Consider the following 20811-nt stretch of genomic DNA (forward strand, 5'->3'; position numbering starts at 1 on the left):
AAATTTTGCCAGAGCTGTTTGTTAAGCTCATTACTTTAAAAAAAAGTGCAGTATATATAGAGAATATACTTGTTATTTTCAGAGAGTGCTACTAGTATTTCTGGGCTAATTGGGCATTGAGCAACATAATTGTTCCTGCAACTGCTTAATTCAGTACGTAATTCAGATATACCATCAGATTTTTGCAAGTATCTCTTTTATGGAAGCTCTTTCCTGTGCCACCAGCCCAGTAAAACCAGTGTCTGTTGTACCATCTGTCTGAGAGGCAGCTATTTTAAATATGAGTGCATGGTGTGCTGTTGTACTGCACATTGTTCTGTTTGTCAAAAAAGGGGAAAAATGACCCCCACGCTCAGAAGTGTTCTCTGAGTAAGTGTGAAAGTAACTTTATCTCAGCTAGAGAAAACTGGATCTATAGACATCATGTTTTGTGCAGGAAAGCTTGGAAAGCTTGTTTGTGCTTAAACACCAGGCTCATCTTAAAACAGCAGAGTCAAAGTACTGCTGTAATAGAAAGTTACATTAGTTTACACCAGAGGAATGTCTCATTACCTTCTTTGGACAATGGATAAATAAGTAAGTTTGAGATGGAAGACAGCAGTGAGCATTTTTCTAATTCAGACAGAAAACTCATCTCTAGTTCACTTCTGGTAGAAATGCTTTTGCTTAGAAAAACCACATAGAGCTAAGGTTAAAGTGTCCAGGTGTTTTTCTCCAAATGTATATTTGTGTTTTTAATTTGCTTGATAGGAAGACTTAAGCCAACTGCTGATTTCTGTAGTGGAGTCAGAGTGAAAGCTGAAACTCAAGGATACACAACTCTTGTAGTTAGTTACACTCACGCTCACGTCCACCTCAGTGCTAGCATCACCATTGCTGCTTATCTTCCATTAAAGGTAAGTCTGATTTATTTGTTTCTAAATCAACCCATACCTTTAAATGATGAACTACAACTTGATGTTATGTAAGTAGTACATTTAACAAAAAACAGAAGTGGTGAATGGTTGATTAGCAGGAAAAAATCATATGGTTTGTTTTGAATCATCATCATCTCATGATCATATGTATCATAAAAGAATTTATAGTGTAAAAAGCCGGGGTAAAATAATCAGGAGTCAGACAGCAGGCAGACAATTAAGTCTGAATCTTAGTTTTCTGTTGGGCTTTTGCCTTCGCATTGCAAATACAGCCAGGGTGTAAATGGGAGAGAAGAGATACATTTGTCAGCTCTTCCCATGCCTCTGCTCTCTTTATTTCTAAAGGCAGCTGTGGGAAGAATTGAACCATTCTTTGTTAGTTATGAGGTTATGGAATACAAACTAGAAATGAGTATTGTGTATTAACACATGAAGTTAATTTCTGTGATGATAAACAGCGCAGACTGTCCTGGTGATACAAATTAATCTGAAATTTATTGTAGAGGTTTGAAGTAAAAGTTCTGTAGAAAAATATGCACATAACTCTGCTAAAGAGAGCATTGTCAGCTGGGAAGAGGTTTTGGAAGAGTGCAACTTGACACTGCTTCATTTGTTCAAGTACCATCTATCTAAAAAAAAATAAGGATTATCTCTGTGCTCAGAGAAGTATATTCAGGGTCTTACCCTTGTTTTAGCTCTTCATGAAAGACCTAAGATTAGAATGTAGATAACCTCTCTGCATCCATCAACTTCATTGAATAGAATCTGACTGCAGAAAGTTCAAGTAGGTGATCACTGATTGTTTTGGTGCAACTTGGTTCTTAAATAATCAGGTTTACTACCCATTGCATAGAAAAATCATAGCTTAATCAAAATGACAAGTAAACATAGCACTTTGACTAGAAATGTTTCTTTTGCAGAGAACAATTGAAATATTCAACAAAAGAATCATTAATCTTGAACTTTCATTCATTCCAGACTATTGATCCTCCATCTGTTGCTTTAGTGACTTTGGGTTCCTCTAAAGATATCTTATTTGAGGGAGGACCAAGGCCATGGGTCCAAGAGCCTTCAAAGTTCTTTAGGAACATCACGGCTGAAGATCCAGAAAGTATTGGTCTGTCTTTATTTGCACCTCCTACACCTCGAAATAACATCCAGCATTGGGTTCAAGTATCCTGCAGAAGCCTGGGAGAGCAAGTAAGTACTAGAAGGTGTTTGCATCATCCTTCATCAGACGTGGAGCTAAAGCAGCTGAGAACAGGCTTCAAGCAGATTTATGATACAATACGGCTTTGAAATACTGTGTAGTTGTAGTTTTTATAAAAAGCCAGTAAAAAAAACTCACGTAAGTACATGGTTTGTGTTTTGTTCATTGTGATGCTGATACAGGTTATAGAGTATTTCATAATGTTATATTATAAAGTGGTTTATAATGAGTTTATTGTAGTATAAAGCCAAGTTACAGTAACCTTATGTTTTAGAATGCTTTCGAACAGGTAGATCCTAATTACCACAGATTATTTCAGTTCACATAAACAGGAGCATAGCAGAAGACAGTAGATTGACTGTTCAGTCTGACCTGCTCACATGAACCTGGTTACCTGCCAGTGTAATTCTGTTTATTCAGACCAATAGCAGTCATGAGAATGGATACAGTCATGTTGCACCTGGTCTTTTCTCCATTGTGCAGAAGTAATTTGATCTGCTTTGCTTACATTGGCCAGTTTATAAAGCATTTGGGTTTGATTCCATTTTTTTTTCCTCCTGTAATTTTGCAAGACCTAAGCATTTCAGTGTGGCTGCCGAACTGACTAAATGTTGTCCTCAGCACACAGTGTGTAAAGCGTAGCTATTTTGGTACGTGCAAATTCAGAAAGGTACAAACATTTTGTTGCCTGTGATACTGGCTGCATTGGTTGTCAGTCCTCAGTGTTGTCCAGAAGAGATCACATCTGTATGACTTTGGTCAGTGTTAGCACAGAGGTGGATAAGACAGGTAACCTGAGCTGCATCAGCCTGCTGGGATAGCCTTCTCTGTGCTTACAGCTTGTGTTTCTGAGAGCTAAAGAGGGCATGTAAAATATTCCCCAAATACTTTTTATTTAACTGGCCATACATACCATCTTTTTGCTGTTGTAGTCCCACATCAACAAGAAAAGAAAACAACCCAGTTGGTTGGGTTTTTAAGTTATGTAAGATTTTTCTGCATCAAGTACAGCAGTAGTGAATATTAATTCCTAGGAAATGTTTCCAGGAACAATGTATTGATTATGATATTGAATTCTTCTTGAAATGTGTGCATGCTTTTGCATCTTATTGTATCTTCATTGGTACTGCAAATCCAGAAGGATCACATTTTCCTTGCTTGTTCTGATACCAGAGTATAACCAACATACATGAAATAGAATATGCCTGAACCTAGTGCTTGTCTTCTCTCTCTTCACATATCTGTCTTCGTTATTTTGTAGGTTATTGCTTTAACAGTTGGAAACCACCCCACTATGACCAACCCTTTTCCAGCAGTTGAGCCTGCTGTTGTGAAATTTATCTGTGCTGTCCCTTCACGACTTGCTTTGACTCCTATTTACGGAAGTCCTCAGCTCGATCACTCCTGTCCTTTGCTGCAACAAAACAAGCAAGTGGTAAGTCTGAGAAAAGTATCAGAAAATAGGAGTATATGCAGAAGCATATGGATAATGGCTTCTCACAAAGGAATTGCTGCGAGAAGCCTTTCTGACCTGTCTGAAAATGTGGGCTCAGCAGAATGGGAATGAGGGAAGGAAAACGGGTTGAACTTTATAACAACAACAGAAATGGATAGGGGTATGCATGTTTCTACCAGATGATTATCTATCTTTTTTATTGTATTATTTCATTCTAATCTGAATATTCTATTGAGTATGTAGAGGCAGGTTTTATGATGCATGTGTTACTACAAGTATTTTTTTGGGTGCTCTGTTAGTAGAGGGGCAAACACTGATATGAAAATATCTATATAGCATGTGCAGTGTATATTGTTTGATGGCATCAGGAGTATTATTTAGCTTTGAAAATTCAGGTTGCAGTACATGGACAACGTGCATAGGTTATCAAGCATGACATTTTTTCTCCTGTGTCCAAACGATGCTGTCATTTCTCTGCCATGTAAACTGTTTCATCATATTCATATTGCTAAGTGTACATGCAAGTCATCCTAGTTTGGTGAAACTGCAGTGAATATAAAGCTGATGAATCATTTTGTTGTTTGTTCTACGTAGTAGAGATGTTTACTTGTTTTTCTAGCTCTCTGTATGTCAGGAGTTGAACTACTTCAGAGTGCTGCTATTGCGAACCCATTTCACAAGATAAACAACTAGAATCTCTGTCTTCTGACTAATGGCAACATTTCTCATTCTTTTGAATTCCAAAGGCAATATAAATTTGAGAGGTGTAGTTTGGTTTTATTTGAAAAAAAATATACAAAAAATACCTTTATAGTTGTAGTACAGCTTAAAGACTTAGCAGTGATGATTCATTTTAGTGAACATACATCATGTACCAAGTGACGTAATAAATTTAATGAGGCTCAAAGTATATTTGTTTTGTTTTCTTTTAGTGATTAAAAATCCTCTTGCATCTTTTCAGATGAAAATATTTGTTCTTTTCCAGGTTCCTGTTTCAAATTATCGCAATCCAGTATTGGATTTGGCTGCTTATGACCAGCATGGCAGTAAATTTGACAACTTCAGTTCTCTTAGTGTTGTCTGGGAATCTACAAAATCATCTTTAGCTAATATTGAGCCTGATATGCCAATGGAACTAACCCTGAAGGATGATGGAAGTGGTCAAAGGAAAATGCATGGTACAAATTAGTTTAAGTGAGCATTTCATTATTTGAAGCAGGCCAGGATTAAATCTATATGGCAATGTTATCTTGATATAAATGATTAATGTAATCTGAAATAATATTTCAGCTTTTTCTGAACATGCATTTTTAAGTGTGCTTTAATTAACAAAAACCAGCAAACAAGTCCAAGTGTGACATTAGTGAAGAAATTCCTTGTCTTTTGGAATGGCAGTGGAAGAGACTAACAGTTTACACTTTGTATATTTCTTCCCTCATAATTAGATTTCTTTCACTTTCCGTTTGGTTCCAGGCTTACAAACTATTCTGGTTCATCACAAGTCTGGAACTACTGCTATCTCTGCAACTGCAACAGGATACCAACAGTCTCATCTCAAGGCGGCTAAAGTGAAAACACCGGTACTCAGAATGTTTTTGTCACTATTTCCCCACAGTGTTTAACGTAGTGTTTCTGTCCATTTATTTCCTCAGTGCATAGTCATATGAAAATAGGACGGCTCCGTAAATAGCTCTGAAGACAGACTAATAGCACTAGATCTCATAACGTTCTTGATTATTTTTGGGGTTTTTTTTCCTCTCCATTCTGTTCTATAGGGATCATACTTTCCCACCTGAGATACTTGATTTCGTGTCTTTTCTCTTAAGAAGTTACAGTAAAGGTTCAGTCATTTTGAAATTTTCTGTACTTTCTACTTCTGTACTGTTGCTGTGGGCTTATGTAGTGTTTGTGTAAATTAGATGACTGCTGGTTTTTCAGATGTATTAGAGGCAGTCTGCTATATTCTGCTCTCAAAGCTCAAATCCATGCTTTTTCTTAGAAAAACTCAAAAATCTAATAGATGGTATATTAAGATGTCTTAATCACCATTCCCTGTTTAAGTGGAACAGTCATCATCTCATTAGGGGAAGATAACATCCTTTCTACATCAAGGAAACAATTGTACTAATAAGGTGAAATGGGTACACAATACTAACTTCCTCTAAAAAGCATTTTCCTTTTCTAAGCTAATGTTGTTATGAATGAATGATTGGATTTGCATCTGGTCCAGTGTTTATGTACTTATATATGAGAGAATTCATTTTGGTTGCTTGCTAGAAAGAATCCCAAAATGATGTTTAAATAGAAGAAGATGTTATTTCTTTGTACTTGATTGTCCTCTATGAACTTACAGCGTGCCTCTGAGTTAATATTCTATCAGTTTATGTCAGACATGGTTAATTGATCCTGCAATGTCTAGAATGCATAGGCCTTCATTTGTTGGCATAGTCAAAGATGCAGAATTTGACAGCATGTCCTATAAATGAGTTGAGATGTAGAAGAAATCTTCTAGCTGAGAGGAAAGTTAGCAGCTGAAAAAATTACCTGATCTGTTGGGCATTCTATTAACAGAAAATTTTCCAGATCCGGCTCTTTGTTCATCTGCTTTAAGCATCCTGTCTCTCATGTACAAGATACTTGCATTGTTTTTTAATCTTTAATGTTTGCTTTAATACATGGTAAATGGAATTGTTTCTTTCAGTATGAATCTCTACTACCAGTGTCTGCCACTATTGAACTGATATTAGTGGAAGATGTAAGAGTCAGCCCTACTGAAGTCTCCATTTACAATCATCCTGACATTCAAGTAAGGAGTTACTCTACTGCTTATTTAATTGAGGGAGGAAAACATCAAGCATTATGATCTGTAAGTTTTAGCACAGTGCTGGGAAGATGCACAACCTTATTTTGGGTGCTTCTCTATTTTTTTTTATTTTCATTTTTTTTGCAGGCAGAACTCTTTATCAAAGAAGGTTCAGGATATTTTTTCATCAATACAAGTGTTGCAAATGTTGTCAGCGTGGCCCTTGAGGAAACTCAAGGTATTGCTTTGGTGAGTGAAATAACATTTCTTTTTGGCAGTCTGAATATCTGATGAAAATATCTTTTCCATGTCCTTTTTGATACTGGAAGGAATAACCTCTAACCGATAATAAAGAGATTACAGGAATTGAACAGGATTACAGATCTTCTACAAAGCTAACCATGTCTGTCTGATGCTTGCACAAGTATATTGGTTTCATTCTTTTTATATTGACATGATCTTTTTCTTTCAGTAGAGATGTCACTTGAGGCAAATAAGCTGGGGTTTGATTTCTTTTTTTTTAAATGTATCCAATTTTTCTTAAGGAGAAAATGTGATTAACTTCAGTAAAATACTACAGTGGTGCAGAAGGAAGACCTGTGTATGGCATGAACAAAAATATGTGATCACAGAGTTAGCTTTTATCCCAACAGTAAGAACAACTGCACGATAGACACTGGTAACTTACACAATCTTTCACATCTCTCTGACCAGTTCAGCTATACTTGTTTTCCATAAGTATATAAAATAATGGTTATGATTCAGTACTATTGTGGCTTTATGAGCTCTGTGTGTATACATAGTACGTAATAGTTTCACAGAATCACAGAATTACCCGGGTTGGAAGGGACCTCAAGGATCATGTAGTTCCAACCCCCCTGCCTGGCAGGGCCACCAAACATACACCTTTACTAGATCAGGTTGCCCAGGGCCCCGTCCAACCTGGCCTTGAACACCTCCAAGGACGGGGCATCCACAACCTCACTGGGCAGCCTGTTCCAGGACCTAACTACTCTTCTAGTAAAGAACTTTCCCCTAACATCCAACCTAAATCTTCCCTCCTTCAAGTTTGTGTATATATAGTTTGTGTGTGTGTATATACATATATATACATACTACTTGAGCTCCTTATCAGTTCCAGTTGAACTACATGTTTGTATGAAGTGTAATATGCTTCTCTTGTCACATCTTGCTGCTCTGGTAAAATGAATTTGATTTGTGATACAGATAGTGTGTGTCTGGCAGTTTCGAAGAACTAATTAACTGCCTTTTCTGTTTTACTGCCTTATGTAAGGAGTAGTGAGATATCTGGGAGAATCCAAACTGACACATACTCACAAAAAATTCGCCTTAATATGAGTTTGACCTCAAATATTTCAAAGTAATACTGGAAACTGAAAGAAATCGAGATCCATTGTTGTGGAAGTGCGATTAGAATCTATCAATCAAGCTTGTGTAAACTTTAATGTTTGAAGAATAGGGTTTTAGTAGCTGGGAGTGTGCTGTGTGAAATCATGTTGCTGTGCTCTTGTGTCTGTTGCAGCTTCCATTGAAATAAATAACAGGTGTTGCTTTTGAAGCAACCTACATACAGATGTCATCCCTGTACATATATATGTTTGACAATTATCTGACATGAACTTTTCCTGTGTCAGATAGTTTCATAAACAATGCTCAAAAAGAGATCTAAGAGAAGAATAATGGGCTAGGGTAGCATGAACTATAGACTCAAGTTACACACTGCATTTTAGTTATACATTTGTTTTACAGAATTCAGTATCCTGGTCTCATTAAAAGTAGTTGCTGGAGTGTGTGATGTAAGCATACCATGCTGTGTTTAGAAGCAGCAGAATGATGATACAGAACATACGAAGTCCTTTGTTATTCCAGTTCTCATTATTCTCCAGTTCTGCACCTTCCTCATTATTGGTCATTTTCAAGTCCTTATGGCTTAGGAAGGTGGTGGATGAATCTAGGGTATGGATCTGCCACAGCCAAGACTCAGACAGGAATCTTTGCACTAATAGTTGCAGCTATGGGAAATTGTTTTGGTATATTAGTGTTATATATATATATATATATATATATATATATATATATATATATATATATGCTTCGTGTTTACAAGATGAAAAGCAGTATCAAATTGTTCTTTACCCATTGCAATATTGCAATTAGACATTCCTGATTGCATAAACTCAGAAAGGATAATTATAGGACAGAATTATCTAGGACTGCTATCTGAAAAGGTAAATCATATCTACAGTGATACTGATTCCAGTATGTGCTGTAGGGCAATGCTTCTGAACCCTTCAAATTAATGCCAGCCTTCTGTCCAGTTCAGGGTGATTTGTTATCACAGTGTGTCATTCTGATTTTGTAATATCTATTAGTTACATTCTGATCTCCCTGTTTTGTTTTTTATGAACTTCTGTGCTAGAAGATGCAATTAAAATACAGTTATGCTTGACTTAACCTCAGCCCAGGATATGAGATGCGTTGTAAAGTGAACAACAATAAAACTGTCTACTTGGATTGTAGAATTCATTAGACAAGAAATGAAAATGGTGCAGATTATTTGAAAGAATTGTTCATAAATTTATCAATAGCAAATAAATTTGTACTTCACCAGATAAATTAGGTGTGAAGTGATAATAAGGGGGATTTTTTTCATTGTTTGAGAGTGTGAAATATATTATCAAAGTATTTTGGCTCTGGTTTAATATGGGAGTATTTTCAGAAGTCTTCCTGTCATACTGATGTGGAAAAGTAGATGAGATAAACTTATTCTTCTGTGTTTTATGCAATGTTTAAATTCTCAGTACTTTTTCAGTTACCTCTCTCTCATAGGGAGGTTGTGCTTTAAGCAGTGCTTGAACTGATGTGTGTATGGTAACCTCAGAACAAAGCTTCTGAGCTTAAGTAAGGGAATGGTTCTGGCAAGATAGGCTTTGTGAAGTGCAAACTGAGATTGATTTGTAAGATACGGAGAGAGAACCTCACTTTCTAGTAGTCTTAAAATTAAAAAACCCCGAAAACCTAGAGTCTGAATGAGTCTCTTAGGATGCAGTATTAGTGCTGTACAAGGATAGTCTCTAACCCTGAGTCTTTTTCAAATCATTTTGTTTCTCAGTTCTTTAGGATGAAAGTTGCATTGATTGATTTGTTGTGTTGTTCTTCTGATGGCGGAAGGACAATAACAGGATGCCAGACATGTTTCTAGATGAAAATTCTTTAATTCAATTGCTGCCCAGAGCGCATTTATACTAGCTCAGTAGTTTGATACTGGTTAAATATGTTTTAGTTCTTTAGCTGAAGATTCTGTGTTGAAGGCTTGGAGAGTTTTGCATCAAATTGATTCTGCCCTAAAAGGGAGATAAATTTGTTCTATAAAAGGCAGGCTAATGAAAATAAGAACTGCTATAACAGAATTTTCTTTTGGTTGTAGGTGCATCCTCTGCTTCCAGGGTCAGTGACTGTAATGGTTCATGATTTGTGTTTGGCTTTTCCTGAACCAGCCAAAGCTGAAGTTTATGTCTCTGATATACAGGAACTGTATGTCCGAGTGGTTGACAAGGTTAGTATCTTTGAAGCAGTGCTAAAAGCTGATCCTGATTGCTGTGATTCTTTGTGCAGGTCATGAGCATAAAGTTAAGAAGTGTACAAGATAATACAGTGTGGTGGCTGGTGTAGTCTTCTACTACAACTGTATGAGCTTAGAGAAATAGTTTTACCTTGCTGTACCTACTTCTCCCTCCAAATTTATTATTTTATAAGCCTTTCAGAATATCTTGCATCTCCTGCTTCATATTCAGTGCAACTACAATCTCAACTTTTTGCCTTTAGACATCAATGTTAATTCATCATTTATATGAACACGCTAATTTACATTTCCTGTTGTTTGAAATGCATGAGAGCTGTTCTTTTAGGAGTATATTTTGCCCCAAGATCATTTTCTGTATGTCAGTTTTTGAAAATGAACACCAAGAAAAAATGTCCACCTCACTTTCCTTGCCAGCTTCTGTGGGTCTTATACAAAATAAGTGCTGATATTTCTGGATGTTTTAATTACATCCTTGCCAACTGAAAGACCTGAATTCATTTATTTAATTTGACAGTAAGCATAGCTGACAGGAATTATTCTTTAAAATCAGCAGGAATCTGACCTTTGGGTCTTGTCTCTAATGCTCTATTAAAAGCGTAATATGAAAGAAAAGAACATGTATGCCTATAAATAAGAATTATTTTTAAAGTAGTTAGAATGAGGAATGACTGGATTTGCCTGTATTTCAGGTGGAGATTGGAAAAACAGTTAAGGCTTTCATCAGAGTTCTGGATGACTCTAAGAAACCTTTTCTGGCTAAATACTTTGCTGTCATGGATCTAAAACTAAGAGCAGCATCCCAGATTGTTTCACTTGTGTAAGTTCATGGTTGTTCTTTTTTTCCCTATTAATCTGCAAATGTTTACAGGAAGAATAAGCTGAAAATTAATAACGATACTGTCTTGGATGTCCAGTAGCATACAGTTACTTATTGGTATTTTGATAATGTTTGTTATGAACAGGTGGGTTAAATCCTCATTGCCTGGGAGCTCCTTTTCAAGCTTACAACACAATGATAAAAATCACGAATAAAAGTTTTCTTGGACAGTTGAATTTTGATGTTCAAATTAGTAAAACAAGCTTTCCACTTAGTATGGGGAGGTGTGTGTTTGTGTATCCATTGTGCAGCACTGTATGGCTGCATCCATCTCACTCCGTTAAAGAGCATCAAAGTATGTTTTTGAAGCCTGTGCCACTATTGTCTATACCTGTCAAATTGTTAGTGGGTCCCCTGACAGTTTTGGCCTTTCCATCTAATGATCTTGTTTCATTTCAAGTATTTCATTTTAAAAAGAAATACAGGCTATAAAGAGCTGTTTCTTGTAACTGTGACAGTTGTAGATGATGCATAATTTTGCCTAACATGTAATCACATCATAATTCTTATGATAAATCTGGTATGTAGTAAATAAGTCCCTTGCATTTGTTATTCATGTAATTTATTCAGTGAACTTCTCTATTTTAATATTTCTTTGCTACAGCCCACTTGGTGAAGCCCTTGATGACCATACTGCTGCTTTCCTGGTGCATGGGATAGCCATAGGTCAGACTAGTCTTACTGCATCTGTTGCTGACAAAAGAGGACAAAGAATCAATTCTGCTCCACAACAGATTGAAGTAAATAATTTTAGATTAAATATGTCTGTTATAAAAACAAGACAAAACCTATGTAAGCACGGGAGTGTTGTCATTGATACTGATTGATAATGATTATTTTGCCAGAATAATCTATTCTGCCCAGAAATTACTTTCTAGTCTGTTTCTGATTTTGGTGCTTTTCTATTGCAAGTGAAGAGTTTAGTTTCTGCATGCTCAATTTACTGCAATTAAGCAAATAGAAAGACAGTTTTACACTAGTGGATATATAATGTTTTGTGAAATAATTTGATCAAAATAGCATGAACATGTGTATTCATTATTTCATTTATTTTTTTTCTTTCCCTTTTTGAGGTCTTTCCACCATTTAGATTACTGCCAAGGCAAGTGACCCTAATTATTGGAGCTGTGATTCAGGTAAAGCTTCTTCTAGTGTATTTTCTTTCCTTTGTCATTTTTATTTTAAAATAAATGTTTACCATTTATTTAACCAGGAGTAGCCATTTAATTTTGCAATGTACATTGCGTTACATTGAGTGTTGTTCCCAAGCAGAAAACAGTTTTATTTGTGAGCTGCCACCCACTTGATTGTATTACTGGATTGAAAGTTTTGTGTTGAGTTTTGTTTGTGTTGAGAGTGTGAGCTCTTTTAGTGTTGGATCCCAAGAGGGTGTTAGTAAATCTATCACCAGCATGAAATGAAGCATAGAGGGATAGTGATGTTTATCTGAATATCTGATGAATGAATTTTGTTGGCTTGTGTTTTTATTTCTAGATCACTTCAGAAGGAGGCCCTCAACCTCAATCCAACATCATTTTCTCCATCACTGATGAGAAGATTGCATCAGTGAACAGCACTGGGCTCATCAGAGGACTGGCAATAGGGAATGGGACAGTAACAGGAGTGGTGCAAGCTGTTGATGCGGAGACGGGGAAGCTTGTTGTTGTGTCCCAGGTGATTTATTTGTTTTCTGACGCTGTTCGTGGCTGGAAAAGTGTGTAACTCATTAGTTTGGTTGAAAAGGGGCAAATGGTCTTTTTACATTAGTTTTGTTATCTTCTGTTTTTTATTGAGTTTTCATCTCCCTAAGGAAACTACTGTTTCTTACTACCTGGAGCAAGAACTTATGCATTTGCTGACACAAGGGATACCTTGAACAGTTAGCTAAGGGCTAAGTCTTCCTGTACTTCAAATCTAAGTTCTACCAATATCCCAAGGAGGTGTTATCAGTGGTATGTTTTATATGCGTGGACTTGAAAAACTCATTTAAAGAAACCTTTCTAAAACAGCAGAATGCTGTCCTTCCCTGCATTACCTTATATTTTAGCTGCATCTTGTTAGTAGATGTCAGAAGGTAGCTGCTTCCTAAGGAATCTGTTGTCTCTTAAGCTCAAATGGCAAAGGTGATTAGATAATAACAAACCAGCAAGTTTATGTATAATAAATGCTTAAAATGCCTTGCTTCCTTTTTAGGACAAAGTGGAAGTTGAAGTAGTGCAATTGACAGCTGTTAGAATTCGAGCGCCAATCACACGTATGAAAACTGGAACACAGGTCAGTTGCTTTATGATTAGTTTGTATTGCCTTAAAAATTTGACCTGCAGGTTGTGACTGTTTGTGATTACACCATCTGTATATCACCAAAGCTTTGAGTGGCTTGTGTTTTGTAGATCAGGTAGCAAATGAGAGAATCAGAACGTACTTCTTTCAAGATGGTGGTTGTTCAAATTTTCTGTGTGGTACATGCTTGCAATGTATATATAGCCAAGAAATTTTCTTTATAAGAAGTACCATATCTTGATCAATTAATTTTAAGCTTAATGGTTTTCTCTGTGCAGGTTTAATTATCATCTTAAAATTACCTAACAAAGTGGTTTCTCTGTTTCTAGATGCCAGTTTATGTGATGGGCATCACCAGTAGTCAGACTCCTTTTTCATTTGGCAATGCAGTACCAGGATTAACGTTCCACTGGTCTGTCACAAAGAGGGATACTCTGGACATAAAGACAAGACACAGTGAGGTAATGTGTGCATGCATCTGTCCACAGTTGAATGTATGTGTATCTTGGGGAAAGGAAACTGCTACACAATGGGGACTGAGAAAATATCGCTGCTTGAAACAAAGGGCCGTTGTCTGTACTGGGTGTGATCCTTCCTCTGTATCAACATCAACTCTTTCCATGAGTAAAATTTTAATCACTTTCTCCTGTCCAAGGCGTCTTTTCAGCTTCCTGCAAAATATAACTTTGCAATGGATGTTTATGGCAAAGTAAAGGGAAGAACAGGCCTGAAAGTTGTTGTAAAAGTCCTTGACCCTGCAGCCAATCAGTTTTACAACATGGCAAGAGAACTGTCTGATGAAATCCAAATTCAGGTATGATCATGTAATAGAAGTCTCTAATGTGTATTTCAGAGCTGAAATGAAGTCTGTATTTGAAGCCAGGAATCTGAAATACAGAGATGTAGTTTTGACTTTGTTTTATCGTTGAGCCCTTACTGTTGTTTTACACTTTGCCTCTATTTGGAAAACTACAAGTTCCCCAACCTCTGGCACATTTCTGCACTGAACTGCTACGTACTGACCTGAATTGCCTGAATGAAATTCACAAGTTGGTTTCTAGAGTTGAACACCTGATATTGAGATGATTTGGGTTTTGCACTTAAGTGGTGTTATTAGAGTTGTACGAAATGTTTGGTTCTGTGGTCTCTCTCTCTGCATGTTCGTAATGTTTGTGTATAGTGTTTACTTGTATGTCTGTGAGAGAATGTTAATTTGAATCAGGAATCATTTCCTGCAATGAATCTCCTGGTTGTTCCCATTTAAGATGCTTTGAAGAGCAGTTTGAGTATGTGAAGTGGATTGCTTTAGAGAAGCTGGAGGATGTGTTTGAGGAGGCCTTGTACCTCTGTGGGCATCGCATTGGGATCAGCTTATGGTAGTCTCAAGTAGTCTGGGTGAATGTGGAGCGTCAGACGCTGCTTCACTTGACAGATATACTTCATTGTTCACACTGCTTTTGATAGTGTCAATAGGACCATAGAAATGAATGCTCTTCAGAATAATATGCAGAAGACACTGCGTATCCCATTCTCAAATATTCATGCTATGTGTAAGGCTATAGAGGTTGTTGAGTTTTTGTGTTGTATTTTTGTTGTTCTGAAGATGAAATAAATGGAACTAATGACTTGCTGTGCACAGCAGTAGGCTAAAGTGCTTTTTATTTTCCAGGTATTTGAAAAACTTCATCTAGTCACTCCAGATGTAGAAACAGAACAGATCTTAATGTCACCAAATTCCTTTATTAAACTTCAGACAAACAGGTAAAAGACCATTTTTCATACTCTGATCTATCAGTTTATCAAAACTAGCAGTTCTGTTCAAAATCACTTCTGCTCTTTCAATCTATTAAAGAAGGTACTGCATTGCATCCATGTAATACACAACTTATCTGATGATGAAGGAAATATTTCTATACTCTTGTCAAATCTTGTACTCACTAGATTGTAGTTTGATTTTGTTCAGTATTTGGGACTTCTAGATGCTTATTGTAAAAGATGCTGAGCCAGGAAGCAGTAGCGTTCTTCCACTAGAGTTTTTATGGGCAATCAAGGCTTTATGGAAAATAGTTTTATGTATTTCTTGCACTCAGGCTGTGATTGGATTTTTGAGATGAAAATGTCATTTTCAAATGAGATGCCATTTTTATAGTTCATTTTCAGGCTCGTTTCGGGCTTATTATTTGGTTACTTTTTGAAGCAATTTTCTTATTAATTCATGATTAAGTTGCTAGACAGCAGTTCTTAAATTTTTCCTGGTTATCTTTATTATCTACTGTTACAGTCTCTACGTCTAAATTCTGCAATCAAATAGAGTTGCATTTTTGCTAAGAAAAGGGCAACCGAAATACAGTTTGAATGCTGTCCTTCCTAGGACAGAGCATTTCTATCACAATGGAGGAGCTTGGGAGTAAAATGAACATAATTATTACAGCGTTTCAGAACTTGTGATGTTATACTCAAAAGCAGCCAATGCCTCAGTGCCAACCACTGAGCTTTTGTATATGCTCACTTACTGATATGCAAATACCATGTGGAGTTATTTCAGAAATTAACCTTGTTGTCAAAACCGTGTCCTGAAAGCTGATGAGATCTCCGTAATCATGTCCCTGACTTTATCTCTAATACCAGCATTGACCCTGCCTCTGAATATTGTTTGCAGAAGATGACCACTGGAGCTGCATGCAGCAGCCCTGGCCAATACTATTTGGAATCATGTTTGCATCAGGAGTGACAATAATACTGCATGGCAGTGGACAGCAATTAGATTACATTCCTAAACCCAGATGAGTCTTCGACCAGCTGAGCTTGAATTAGAGCTGGAAGTTTTCTCTCTTTGATTAGATCTCAGTATTCTCAGCTCTTATTGCAAAGATATGGAAAAGTGGGTATCAATTAGGACTGCCTTAGGTTTGTGTCACATATTGCTGTAATTTGGGGTTTTGCTTACTCGTGGAAGTTCTCTGTTTTTCTTGTTGTTTTCTCTTTTGCGTCCTTGAAAGTTTGATTAATTTGTATTTTCTTCTCCTTAAGGGATCGAGTGGCTTCACTGAGTTACCGTGTCCTGGATGGTCCAGATAAAGTGCCTGTTGTAAAAATTGATGAGAGAGGTTTCCTGAACTCTGGGTCTTTAATAGGTTCATCAACAATTGAAGTAATTTCACAAGAATCATTTGGGATTAATCAGACCATTGTAGCTGCCGTTAAGGTACTATTTTTCTCTTGGCTAGAGTCAAACTGATTTAGTTTTCTATTACAATTTTTGTTACTGCAGCAGAGTCAGTAAACTGTATACTTTAGATTTCAATTCTGAAAAATATAAAGAAGAGAAACTAATAGTCAGCTGTGGGCTCTGAAAAGAGTTTACAAGCTAGATAAGTAAAGATTGAATCCCAACAAATTCTTAAATACAGTATAGGTTACAAGAAGGCCTTTGCGTCGATATGCCTTTAAAGGTTTGTCTTTAAAAATACATACATTTATCTTGGAAGGTTGATCACTATAGAAGATTTTTTTAAAAGAAAAAATGCTACTGTCATAAGCGTGCATTTGGTATGACACAAAAAAGGTAGATATCTGGGTGATGGTTATGAATACGGCATGTCTTACAAAACATGGAATACCTAGATTTTCTGGACATCGGATGTAGCTGTACAGATCCAAAACATGGCTTTTTCTGCTGCTTCCCAGCAATTCAAATTTTACACACTGAGAGTCTCTGCATGAGAAGACATACCCCATCAGATGTTACAAGTTAGCTGATGTTCCCTGTGTTTGGTGAGCTGGCAAGGAGCGTGTCCAGATTGCCCTGAAATATGAGTGCCTTGGGGCAATACAGATAGCAAAACTTCAGCATTTTAGTTTCAGGCAAATTAAACGTCTTTCTTACCCTAAACTTCATCTCTTAAACTGAATATTGTTAGGCTAAGTACGCTGCATCTTACTGATGGGGCACTTAAGTCCTTTAGGGAACATATTGAAAGAATGAGTAGCCTAGGTCTGTTTATCCTGAGAAAATGAAGACTGAGGGAGGATCTAAAAAATGTTAATAAATATCTAAAGGGAGGTGGGGGACAAATGGAGGAGGCCAGAGTCTTCTCTGTGCTGCATAGCAATAGGACAAGGAGCAATGGCCTAAAACTTGAACATAGGAAGTTCCATTCTTAAATGCTGAAGAACTTCTTTATGGTAAGGATGACGGAGCACTGGAACAGGCTGCCTAGAGATGTTGGGGAGTCTCCTGTGGGGTTATTCAATGAATGCCTATCTGGATACCTACCTGTGTGACTTACTGTGAGGCACCTGCTGTAACAGGGGGGTTGAACTCCCTGATCTCTTAAGTCCCTTCCAACCTCTGCAGTTCTGTGATCCTTTATTTCTGTTTGAAAGTCCTTGTCACAAGAACTTTGTTCATCTGGCAGCGTGAGCCTTGAGATACCCACTGCTCTACTTCCTCATATCACTTTATACTCTGTCAGCATGTTTCTAGTATGTCCCAGCTAAAAGGGAAACACAATCAAAGTGCTGACTTTAAATTATTTGTGAGTTACTTATCATAATCACTGGGAAATGGCTTGATTGTGTTTTTTATTATTAATCTTCTTTTACCACAGTGTTCAGATTTGTCTGTAGAATAGCACATAGATTTTTCATCCTGGGAAGAGAATGAAAGAAGAAATGATGGCTTGGTTTCACTAATGCTACTCCTGCTGCTAGGTGGTAGGGAATAAATTCATATAGCTCTGTAACAGATGACCTTGTTTCCTCCCTTCACGGCTGGATCTAGCCAGTGAAAGACATCTAATGACTTGGGAGATGGCTCAAATGACATTTAGTCAGCATACGGAGGCGCTGAAGATAAATTCTCCCTTTGTGCATTCTTTCCATATGAAGTTATGTTATTGCAGATTTGCAGCCAGTGCAGTATGGTTTTAAGTCTTCAAAATCTTTCTAGTAAAAACCATCTCTGTTCAGCGTCCTGTATAACAGATTTGCTTTTCTGTACTTATTAGGACCATACTAGTTTTATGGAAATAGCATTTTTTACCACCAAAAAAAAACCTCTAAGTTCAGAAATTACTGTTGCCATCTACTTATATATGAAGGACTTGTGTGGTTTGAGTGGTTTTGCTGAAGGTCACATATAAAAACTTGTGACAGAGCAGCAGATGAGTGTGAATCTTGTTGTGTCATTGTAAGGCAGAGTTTTCTCCTTCATTCTGTCCTTTCTTACTGTAAGTTCTTGTTTTGTCTGTTTACAACTGACTGCAATTAAGAACCAAGCTGCTGTAGCAGCATCACTTAATGCTTAGACATTCCACTTCACTCAAAAGCAAGCTTATATAAGTCATGGAGGACAGTGGAAGTAAAGAGTGATAGTATACAAAACCTTAGCATGGAAGCTTTACTGGTAGTGCTCAGTTGAATATATGTATTTATATTTAAATAGCAAGTACTTTAAAAACTTAGATGTTTTAACAGTAAATAGCTGTTTTCATCAATATTAAATTTAGAAGTTGTCCCTCATGGGCCAGTTTCTGAAATCTCAAAGTAAAGCCAGACTGAAAATCTGTCAGGGAAATAGCATTTTTGTTAGCTCATTGCTTCAGCTCTAGTTGGGCAGCTGACTGTGCACTGATATTTTAACTTAATATATTGGTTTGTGGAGTAGACAGTTGCATATACTGATATTTTAGCCACTTTTTTTTTTTTTTTCCAAATGCACCAAAGATGCTGTTTGCTTGAGGCCAAATTTGTTCTTTCCCTTTTAAGTTTTGACATGTACATTTTCAAATTGCAGAGTTGTACGTTTTAGCTTGAGCCTCTTAGTTTGGAATAAAGGGAATTTCCTACAAGATAAGCTTGAGGGCTTCATTTAAAGTAGCTATATATATATATAATTTTTTTTTTTTTTTTTGGGGGGGGGGAGGATTTTGGCTTTCTCTTTCCTTCCATTACTTATTTTCCAAAAGCTGTAACATAAAGAATAGGTGATTTTCTCTCTTTCATTGTGTATTTTTGTTAGTTAACTCAGCTAAGTTAATCAAGAATAGCAATGCATTAAATGAATAAAAGGTTGTAAGGTGTTTATCTGGAGATATACTTCCTTCAGAGGAGTGATAGTACAAAAATGCAGGGGGGGGTGCATGTGGGGATGTTCTGTCAGATTTCTCCAAAGAATTTAGAATACAAGTCCTTAACTTCTGTCTTGGTTGAGGAGAGGCAGCAAAATGCAGCCTGCTGACCAGCTAGGATTTGTCAAATGCTAGCCCTGACTGCTCTCATCTCTTATACTCCTATCAGCCTGTGTTGGATAGCAGTGTTGGACCACAGCAGTCCTGGTTGAGGGGCAGCGGTGCGTAGTCTCTGATGTTATTTAACCGGGATTACCAGGAAGCAGCTTTACAGTTATAGCTCCTGTGTTCTCTGAGCAAACCTTCTTCCTGGCAGAGCCAAGGCTATTAGAATCTGCCCACATCATCTCAGTTGTCTCACCTGGCACAAGGGATTTGGGCAAGCAGCCATCGTTTCATCCCCTTACTCTCACAAACACCGCAGGTTACTCCTGTTCTAGTAACCAAGGGATGAATTATTGGAGAACTACTTGGAGAGAAGTCTTGCGAAAGCTTGTTCTCATGCATGCCAAGGAAGGCTTAACAGTTTTTTCTTATGTTATAGCAATGTGTTTTCTGAGGTCTGCTTCAGTATTCCCTTCTTCAGTTCCCAATGTGAAATATATGTATGAGTAATAAAAGCTACGTGTCTCAGTACTGTCATATGGTTGAACATACAGGTAGTGATTTTTATAGGAGGCTTTGCATAGCAAGGATGTTTTTAGATAACTGTTTTTTATAGAGGCATTAAAAAAAAAAAAAAAAGTAATTTTTTTTAACTTGTGATGTTTTACAGGTCTACCCCATCTCATACCTAAGAATCTCCATGAGTCCTATTCTGCGTACACAAAACAAAGAGGCATTACTGGCTCTACCCCTGGGTGTGACACTGATGTTCACAGTCCATTTTCATGATAATTCTGGAGATACTTTCCATTCACATAACTCTGTGCTCAACTTTGCAACGAACAGGTAGGTGGTATCTGCTGCAGGATGTAATTACAGAGAACACACAATGCTGAATGCATGTAGGCCAATGCATGTAGGCAAGGAACAAAAATTGCTCTAAAGATACCAGTTGAAGATATAACTTGGACTGGGATCAGAAAAGAAAGAGTTTCCTCTCTGAGGTCTTCAGAGACAGTGTGGAAAAAGGAGTTCCAGTTCATATAATCGATATTCTCTAGCAAATGGAAAGTTGCTCAGATAAAAATGATCCCTAGTGGGGCCTCCTGGGATACATTTCTGCTCTAAGTGACTCAATCATCTGATTGCATACATTAGCAGCCTATATAAACAATTGATTTTATTAACATTTGCTTCATCTTGCCTCTCCTTTTCTTCTAGAGCCATGCTACACTGTCTCATATCTTATATAAGATTTTCTGGGCTGTCTCTTCAGATAAGCTTGTACAGTCTTTGTATGGCAAAGCCAAGCCTCACACAAACTTCTGCTTTTTGCCTCAAAAACTAATAAATATCCCAAAACAACCCTCTTCGGTCATTAGTAAACAATCATTAATTCCATAACACGCATATTGTGCTTTGCACACA

The 20811-nt window shown here is 37.0% G+C and overlaps 1 protein-coding gene across 5 annotated transcripts in view; it reads left to right on the forward strand.

Moving 5' to 3' along the window:
- NUP210 (nucleoporin 210) overlaps positions 1-20811 on the forward strand; it is a 52028-nt gene that overhangs the window by 21322 nt on the left and 9895 nt on the right. For 4 of the 5 annotated variants that reach the window (XM_015874797.3, XM_085516537.1, XM_085516536.1 and 1 more), the window contains 18 exons: positions 751-896; positions 1896-2117; positions 3389-3562; positions 4569-4761; positions 5057-5163; positions 6285-6389; positions 6534-6635; positions 9835-9963; positions 10680-10807; positions 11472-11607; positions 11941-12003; positions 12362-12541; positions 13061-13141; positions 13477-13608; positions 13803-13961; positions 14817-14908; positions 16178-16352; positions 20054-20229. In XM_015874797.3, coding sequence (XP_015730283.2) covers positions 751-896; positions 1896-2117; positions 3389-3562; positions 4569-4761; positions 5057-5163; positions 6285-6389; positions 6534-6635; positions 9835-9963; positions 10680-10807; positions 11472-11607; positions 11941-12003; positions 12362-12541; positions 13061-13141; positions 13477-13608; positions 13803-13961; positions 14817-14908; positions 16178-16352; positions 20054-20229 — 2500 coding nt within the window. The remainder of the gene's footprint in view (positions 1-750; positions 897-1895; positions 2118-3388; positions 3563-4568; positions 4762-5056; positions 5164-6284; positions 6390-6533; positions 6636-9834; positions 9964-10679; positions 10808-11471; positions 11608-11940; positions 12004-12361; positions 12542-13060; positions 13142-13476; positions 13609-13802; positions 13962-14816; positions 14909-16177; positions 16353-20053; positions 20230-20811) is intronic. The other variant, XM_085516538.1, reaches the window with a different exon arrangement.

This window comes from Coturnix japonica, chromosome 15 (genome assembly GCF_054131305.1).
Source record: "Coturnix japonica strain WE chromosome 15, WE-NBRP24, whole genome shotgun sequence".
Taxonomy (NCBI): Eukaryota; Metazoa; Chordata; class Aves; order Galliformes; family Phasianidae; genus Coturnix; species Coturnix japonica.